Consider the following 9,385-nt stretch of genomic DNA (forward strand, 5'->3'; position numbering starts at 1 on the left):
TTACACAGAATCTTATATTCACTCATTTATTCATTCATTCAACAAATATTTATTGAATGTGTACACTGTGCTATGCATTATAAAAGGTTCTATATATAAAATGATAAACAAAACAGTCATTTCCCCTTTCTCCTCAGAGCTTACAGTGTGAGGGACCAATATTAAATATATACTCACACACACACAAATGTAACTATAAACTGGGAATGTGAAAGCATAATAAGAAACAGTAGCAGAAGTGACTTAATTTAGATTGATGGGGAACCAGGGAAGGCTATCAGAAGAACTGATATTTAAGCTGAGACTGAGAGGTAAACTGGAGATAGCCAGGAAAGGTAGAGAAAGAAGGGGAGTATTCCAGGCTAGGACACAGCAATGTAAAGGCTCTGAGGTAGATGCCTAGAGCCCTTGACAAAATCTAAGAAGGCCTATGTGGATGAACAGGGGAGAAAATTGCATCAAACAGGGCTGGAGTGATAGGCACAAGAAAAATTACAAAGTATTTGTAGAAAATAAGAATTTTAGATTTTATCCAAAGTGCAATGAAAACCTCTAAAGATGTCTTAAAAAGGTACTAACCATACTACAGAGAATAATATTAAAATGTCATCTCAATAAATTAATCTTGGCTTAGAAATCTGTTACACATAAAACATAGCACTTAAAATTTTCATTTAAATTACAAATTTTATGAAAATCTTAAGAATTTGTAAGGATGGGAATTATACCAATGCTAAAGAAAATTCTACTTTCAGATAACAAGTATCTTAAAATATTATGAAAAATATCCTTTATTCTGAAAACACTTGCAGGAAAAAATACCTAATTTCCTCTAAAATCACTAGTTCCAATTACCCAGTTGTTTTGGTAACACAAGAGTACACATGTACAGTTTAACAATGCAATCATCTGTCAAGATAGAATAAATGTTGCTGACACACACATTAGGTTGAACATAAATTTTTTAACATAGGGTTCTCTCACTCATTTAATCTTTTAAAAATTGTACAACATACTTAAACATCATTATAATATTCTAAAATATTTGGTGGAAACATTTTTCTTAACTTCTAGAACTGAAAAATCCATTGTGATGCATATATATATAATATATATACACACATATTCTGACGTCACTATAACCTAACTAAGTGAAATGGGTGATACGCGATTTAGATTAACCATCCACGTTTTCCCTCTGTTAGACCATAAGGTAGCATATTCTTGACAAAATACATGCTGACAGTTAAGAATAGGCTTTGAAATTCCGCTTGATATATTGGACAAATATCATCCACATCTGAAAAGGTCTCTTGCTGGAAGCAACTCCATAACTTGATCATGTAAAAAATATTCATAAAACTCACCCAAAAGTTCTCAGATGTCCATAAAAAGGCCAAAAGTTTTAAATGATGTAGACTAAAGCCAGGATTAATATCCCCAGATTCCATCCAGTTACATTACTAGACTCCAGATAGCCAATAAGGTAATGAAACCAAACTGGTATGTGAACAAAACTCTGGTAATACTAACATAAATCTTCTAAAAGCACATAACAGTAATCCTTAGATTTAAAAGGCATGATCAAAGAAGTCACCAATAAAATAAAGCATTTTAAACTCATGTAAAGAAATTTCAGAATGAAATCAGTTATTCCAACAATTCAAAGTACATCAAAAAGTCCAAAGAAGGCTTTTAAAAAATAAAGGTATAATGACGCAACTGAAAATAAAAGGTATGATACAGAAGAACAGAAGATCATGCTAATAACACCAATAACCAAACACACTAAATCTTTGAGAGTCTTTCTTTTAGAAAAGCGTGACTGACAATGCTTTTGTTTGCATTCATAAAAGTTGTCAGCAGCCCAATTTCAACAGAAATTCCTGTTATGTGCTGTAAAATAAGCTTGAAACTTATAATCAAAATATACAGAAGACTGTTTTGCAACACATAGGGATAATACAATTCTGAGAAAGAGATGGTACCATATTCGCCAGACTTTCTGGCAGGATCACCTGGTTGCCTTGCTTCTCTATGTGAATGACTGGCTGCAAAGGACTCTGTATGCATCCCTGGGTCTAACTAAGGACACCTTACCTAAGATTTATAGTAAATTTTGTTGTCCTGGTCATATTGGAAAGTTGAGGCAATGTCAATGCCTGCAGGTACTGGAGGACTGCACAGTCAGCTACAGTTGGCTTGCATGGCCCTATATACTTTTTCTGTGACGGAAATGTTGGCTTCCAAGGCTCTCTGTTTCCTCTCATGAGGATGAGAGGATGAGGCTTTGGCAGTCATAGCAGGAAAAGCAAGAAATGCCACTTCAATCCCAGTCAGGGTCATCACCCTCAAACCTTACCACAAGCAACTCCAACCCAGAGTCATCACCCTCAAACCCTACCACAAGCAGCTCCCACCCAGGGCCATCTCCCTCAAACCCTACCACAAGCAACTCCAACCCAGAGTCATCACCCTCAAACCCTACCACAAGCAGCTCCCACCCAGGGCCATCTCCCTCAAACCCTACCACAAGCAGCCCCCACCCAGGGCCATCTCCCTCAAACCCTCCCACAAGCAGCTCCAACCCAGGCTGTCAGCCCTTTAAATACCTTTTGGCAAGGAAATGACATAATCTGGTCCTTTTAAAAGAAGAAGAAGAAAAAAAGACCGGGCGCGGTGGCTCACACCTGTAATCTCAGCACTTTGGGAGGCCGAGGTGGGCTGATCGCTTGAGGTCAGGAGATCAAGACCATCCTAGCTAACACGATGAAACTCTGTCTCTACTAAAAAAAAGAAAAAAAAGAAAAAAAAATTAGCTGGGCGTGGCGGCACATGCCTGTAATCCCAGCTACTCAGGAGGCTGAGACAGGAGAATCACTTGAACCTGGGAGGTGGAAGTTGCAATGAGCCAAGATCGCACCACTGCACTCCAGCCTGGGCAACAGAGTGAGATCCCATTTCAAAAAACAAAACAAATAAACAAAAAACCTGACACTGGCTAGAGTGTCAAGAACGACTAAGAGGAAGCCAGAGACAATGGAAGGAGGGAAACTGATTCTCACAATAGACCAGGTGAGGGATGATGGTAGCTGGAGCTATAGAGGGAGCAGGGGAGACAAAGGCAAGGATGGGTTCAAGATACACTTTGGAGACAAAAGCAACAGGATTGCTGCTGCAGATGTTGTTAACGGAGGAAAAGAGAAGATTTCCAGCTTGAGCAAATGAGTGAATCTGAGACATTTGCTGAAATGGAGAGAATTGAAAGAGATTTGGAAGAATATCAAGAGTTCAGTTTTGAACACAGTAAGAGTGAGATACCTGTGAAAGACTCCAGTGGAGACACCCACGTCTGAAAAATCAGGACTGGGCTGGAGATATAAATGTGGGGCTCTTCACCTCATACCACAGATGGCATTTAAGGGCATGAGAATGAAAGAATAAATAGAGCAAGTGAATAGAGAGCCCAGAAGCAAGTTCTCAGGAATTCTAATAGAAGAGGGAAATCCAGCAAAGAGACTGAGGACTGACCAGAGAAGGAGAGAAAAGTAGTATGTCTAAATATAACAATAACTTAAACATTCTGAATTCTCTTGTCTTGAAAAATAATGTTTAGGCCGGGCGCGGTGGCTCAATCCTGTAATCCCAGCACTTTGGGAGGCCGAGACGGGCGGATCACAAGGTCAGGAGATCGAGACCATCCTGGCTAACCCGGTGAAACCCCGTCTCTACTAAAAAATACAAAAAACTAGCCGGGCGACGTAGCGGGCGCCTGTAGTCCCAGCTACTTGGGAGGCTGAGCCAGGAGAATGGCGTAAACCCGGGAGACGGAGCTTGCAGTGAGCTGAGATCCGGCCACTGCACTCCAGCCTGGGCGACAGAGCGAGACTCCGTCTCAAAAAAAAAAAAAAAAAAAAAAAAAGAAAAATAATGTTTCAAGTCAAATCCTGATGAGTCAATAAAAGCTGTCCATTAGATTTAGAAGATGAAAGTCACTGGTGAGGGAGAGAAAAGGAGAGAGGATACTGAAAGGAGAGAGAGAGGATAAATTGGCAGAGAGGTACCTGAGAAGGTGAAGGGAGATGGGCTCCAGCAAAACACTGGAAGCTGGCCTGTGAGAGAAATAAACCTGATATAAAAAGATGGGTTGCTAGTTCTAATTCCTTTCCTTCTAGAGCAGAGGACTGAAAACTGGAAATGCAACTTGGTGCAAACTTTCTGGAGGGTAATTTGCGTACACATATTAGGAAACTGTATAAATGTACATATTAGGAACCTGTATAAATGTACACACCCTTTGATCTAGTGAATGCCATTTCTAGAGATTTATCCTAGAAAGTATTAACAATTTATGCAAAGATTTGGATACAAAGATATAGTTGCTTTAATAGTAAAAATGTGGAGACATCTAAATGTCCAATACTAGAATTGGTTAAGCAAATTATGATATAGTAATACCAGTATAATGAAATACTAAATAGACATTAAAAATGGTGTCATAGAAGATGATTTGTTGATGTAGAGGATTGCTGTATTATATTGCTGTACCCAAGCTACAAAACATTATACTTAAAATGTTGCATCTTTAGCACAAACAGTGCTTGATATAAAGCAGGCATGCAAGATCTATGATAGTTACTGGAGGGATCTGCTGAATCAACACTATTTGTATTAAATACAATATACTGATCTTGTTAGAATCTCGCAGCCATATTCCTCATATTTATTTCTTTCAGCACAATTCATAATCATTAAATTCCAAAACAAATACTTTACTCCATTTTCCAAACCTCCAAAGAATCGATTTCCCATCTTGCTCACTAATTTCAAAGAATACTCTAGCCACAGCTTATCAAAAGGTTAGAGAAGAAAAAGAAGTTTGTTTTTAAAAAAAGCCTTCAATGTTAAACAAAATGAATGCATTTCTTAATGTAAGTTAAAACTTGTGGGCCAGGCACAATGGCTCACGCCTGTAATCCCAACATTTTGGGAAGCCGAGGCGGGCGGATCACGAGGTCAGGAGATCGAGACCATCCTGGCTAACACGGTGAAACCCTGTCTCTACTAAAAATACAAAAAATTAGCCAAGCCTGGTGGCGGACACCTGTAGTCCCAGCTACTTGGGAGGGTAAGGCAGGAGAATGGCGTGAACCCGGGAGGTGGAGCTTACAGTGAGCAGAGATCGCACCACTGCACTCCAGCCTGGGTGACAGAGTGAGACTCCGTCGCAAAAAAAAAAAAAAAAATTGCTACATATTGTAAGCAAAAGTATGTATATATACAGACACATATATATACACATACACATACATATAGATACATTTAAGAAATATATATATTTCTTATATTTTTTATATATAAGAATGTATATATAAACTATATATTTTTAAATTATATATAATATATAAACTTTATATATTTTTTAAACTTTATATATATTTTAAACTTTATATATATATATATAAAGTTTTTCAGAGAAAAACTTTCTTTTAACACAGTTTTAAAAAACTAAAGCACTGACAGATTGAACTATAAAACAGCATAAGCCAAACTTTAATTGGTACTCTTCTTAGGCTGTCCACTAGCCCTCTGTGTAATGGTTAAAAACAAGGACTTGAATGTGAGACAAACTTAGTTTCACATCCTTGCTCTGCCACTTACTGGCTGCGTGACCTAAGGCAATTATTAACAGCTCAGAGCCTCAATTTTTTCACCTAGAATACCTACTGCCCAAGATTATTGTGAAGTCAAATAAGATTGTGAAGGTTAAACATCCAGTATATGGAAAATCGTCAATAAGTATTTAAATTATTCATACCACATTCAAAGCTGTAAGGTAATGCTATTCAAAGTGGGGTCTGAGGACCAGCAACTCAGCTTCACTAGAAATGGAAATTCTCAGGCCCCATCCTGGGTCCACTGTGTGGGGGTAGAGCATGAAATCCATCTTAACAACCTCTTCCAGTGATTCTTATACCTAATACAGTTTGAGAAGCTATGTTGTAAGGAATCCAAAAATGTAATGCAGTTTAATCCCCTACATTTTCATTTTATGGAAGAGTAAACTAAAGTAGTAAGATCCTCAGCCACTTGTTGAAAGTCATTCAGTAGTCTTGTGGCAGAGCAGAGATTTAACCCTAATTGCCTTATCTAGATCTTCAATCTAGTGCAGCACTGGGGGGCTAAAGAAGTAGGAAGCTGTTTGCTAAGATTCCAGACAACTAGATAAAGAAAGAAATCAAGCTGCAAAAACAAGAGACCCACTAATAGAAATGTAAAACATATCCCATTTTCTGTTCTTGGACACTAGGTCAATAACCACTAATGTATCTAATAAGCAGAAAGGATAGGCCTGTAAATAATCCGCCAGATTTTCTTAATGAAATGTTGACTCACAGGATTTGTATTAGACTCCCAATAATATAGTACAATAATTAGACATAGCATAGCACAGTGACTTATTTTCATTCTTCGTTATTTTTCATTCTCCATTAATAACTCAGCAAAAACCATCTGATGTTTACATTCAACATTCTCTGAACTTTACTGCAAACATACTCCAGAAAAAACACCATAAAATGTTGGTTTTCCCTTTAAAATAATCAGAATTGCATACTGACAGATATCACCATGAGTAAATTGCATGAACAAATAACATTAGCCAATTTTCTACCAATTTCAAACATGTGGGCTTGCATTCATTTACCTGTCTGCGTCTCTAATTTCAAAACTTGCAGTAATCCATTTTCACCACCGCATGCTATGAACCCTTGTCCCTTGTTCCAGGATACACACTTCAGCTTCACGTTATTGGGAATGGAAATCTGTAAAAGCAACCACAGCCGCACTAGCAACTTTTCACGAAGGAGGTGGGAAATAAGTCTGCAGGAGATGAAGGCTGAAGAAAATCTTCCAAGAAGAAAACGGGCGGTCTTGCAGAAAAAAAACGAGCTGTTGTGAAATGGGCATGGTCCCTTGAACTGACCCGGGCTCTAGCCTTTGGGAAAGAGAGAAAGAAGTGCAAAAAAGAGAAGGATACTGACTGCGGAGGAAGCCAACGCCAGAGTCACCGGGTGGATTTTTTAAAGGGAGGGCAAGGAGCGGGTATAAATCCATACCACCAGTCCCTCTTCCTTTTTACCCACAACACTTAGGCTATCCTATTGTTATTTCTTTTCTCTTGCCCAGTGGCTCGTGGTGATCCAAAGAGTTTAAATCACGTGGATCAGCAACAGGTGGAGGAGGAAAGATAGAGTAGCACGTGGCGACTTATCCTCGAGCCACCCAAAAGGACCTAGTCAGGGGCAGGAATGGGAGAGAGCTACGAGAGGGCAGCGGGCTCGGTCAAGGACTGTCTGGGGCTCTGGGAACCGCAGGAGGAGGTCGGAGGCTGGACCCGGCGGGAAGGATGGCCGCGGAATGGAGAAGCCACGATCAAGACCCGGTGAAGCAGCCTGGCTTCTCGGGAAGGCAGCGGGAATCGCCGCAGGCTGCGGGAATGGCGGGGAAACGAGGACGCCTACCCCCAGGAAACTCACTTTCTTGGTCAGGTAGAACAACATCGTGAGATTCCCTAGAGGGTCACGACGGCTGCTAAGGCCCTCGACAGTTAACGGTTCTGTTTCCAATCGGGAGTACCAGCAGCTGCTGAAAGCTCCCGTCGCCCTAGCAACCGCGATGTTGCCTGTTGCATCCGGGGCGCCGCGGGGCACTTCCGGTGACGCCCTCGCACCCGGCACCGGCGTAGTGCGCCTGCGGGGCGCACTAGATCCGGTCATAATTCTGTTAACCAACTGCATAATCTTTAAGCCAGAGCCTTTACCTGTAAAATAAAGAAGTAGATGATTTCTCCAGTTCCTTCCCACTCAAGTGTCCTATGACTGATTAAAATTGTATGTCCATTAAGCAATTCAAAAGGAATTATGTCTGGCTATCTGAAAGCTCACAGCCAGCCCAAAGAGGAAGCGCACTAAAGGCGAGGCCCGGCTGCTCCCCAGCCCAGGACTGCTTGCTGCTGTGTTAATTGACGATGATGGAACAAAGCGCATTTTATGAGAGTTCATGAGTAGGAAGTCCAAGGAGCCTATACATTAGTCACGTCTGAAAATCTTCCTTGCTGGTCCTGCAAGCCAGAGGAGCTGGCCACTGCCACTTGCCCAGATGAAGGACATATCGATCCAGAAAAGGGAACAGTTAGCCAACATTGCTTTATTTGCTCAATCGCAATAAAAACTTTTTCCAGGGAGAAAACCCACATAAAACTATTGGAGACAGAATTCTGGATCAAGTCAGGCCACAACATAAAATTACATGGTAACAATGGTCTCCAATTTGAGAGAAGCAGCATAATGTGCCCCAACCTCCCACAAAAACCTCAAACCCTTGAGAGACTCGGGAAAACAAAAGAAGGTCATCTTCCATCGACCCTTTCCTCGTCTCTCCTTCTCCCCAGACTCCCTTGTGCTTGTACAGGGCAGGGAGGGGAAAGGAAAACTGATCAGTTACCCTGGGGCGTCAATCACCCTGTTGAAACTGGTCTGAGTGCCAGAGAGACAACCAACATGGCTCCTGCCTTCAGGGTCCACATCTTGAAGAGGGAGACAAACACATGAAATGGAAAAGCATCCTGGAATTAGATGCTGAGCCAGATGAACTGGAAGTAGTTCTCAAATTAGAGTGTGCCTCAGACTCCCCAGGGGCCTTGTTAAAACACAGATGGCTGGATTCACTTGGTTTGGGGTAGAGCCGATATTTGGCAGTGCTAACACCATGCTAGGTGCTGCTGGTCCATAGATCATGCTCTGAGAACCAGTGCTACAGACAGTGCTCCCCATACCTTGGTGTGCATACGAACCACACTAAGTCTGGGGGCCTGGGTAAAGTGTAAGCTGATTCAGCAGGTCTGGTACAGGGCTGGGGGTCTGCATTTCTAACAAGCTCCCAGGTGATGCCAATGCTGCCAGTCCGTGGTCCCCATTCAGCAGCAAGGGTGCTCCATCTAGACCAGAGTGTGATGGAAGTTAGAGAATGAGATGAGTTTGGGTTGATATTGGCAGGGAAGGTTAATGGTAGTTACTGGGACTTGGGCTGGTCCCTGAAGAATGAGCAGGATTTAAATAAATGAAAAGGCTGTATTCTGGGAGAGAAACTTGAGCACAGACACGGCAGTGACCTCAGGTGATCTGCCCACCTCAGCCTCCCAAGGTGCTGGGATTATAGGTGTGAGCCACTGTGCCCGGCCAGAGGCATTTTTTATAATAGAAAAAAAAATTTCTTTTCCTAAAGTAATTTTATAAAAGGCAAATTCAGAGTTGCTTCCATGGCTCCAAGTAAATCAAACTTAGAGACAAACTATAGATTGTTTTACATGTACTTACAGAAGTTG

At 41.2% G+C, this 9,385-nt stretch overlaps 1 protein-coding gene across 4 annotated transcripts in view; it reads right to left on the reverse strand.

Annotated features, from left to right (window-relative positions):
- LOC104678996 (WD repeat-containing protein 35-like) overlaps positions 1-7,659 on the reverse strand; it is a 77,739-nt gene extending 70,080 nt beyond the window's left edge. For 2 of the 4 annotated variants that reach the window (XM_030920682.1, XM_030920681.1), the window contains exons 1-2: positions 7,539-7,659; positions 6,707-6,824 (exon numbers count right to left, since the gene is read on the reverse strand). In XM_030920682.1, the coding sequence (XP_030776542.1) occupies positions 6,707-6,824; positions 7,539-7,562 (142 nt within the window). In that variant the 5' untranslated portion in view covers positions 7,563-7,659. Of the gene's footprint in view, positions 1-2,612; positions 2,721-6,706; positions 6,825-7,538 lie in introns of those variants that run through there. The other 2 variants (XM_030920683.1, XM_030920684.1) reach the window with 2 other exon arrangements.
- Positions 7,660-9,385: the final 1,726 nt, after the last annotated feature.

The sequence above is a fragment of the Rhinopithecus roxellana genome, chromosome 17 (genome assembly GCF_007565055.1).
Source record: "Rhinopithecus roxellana isolate Shanxi Qingling chromosome 17, ASM756505v1, whole genome shotgun sequence".
Lineage (NCBI taxonomy): Eukaryota > Metazoa > Chordata > Mammalia > Primates > Cercopithecidae > Rhinopithecus > Rhinopithecus roxellana.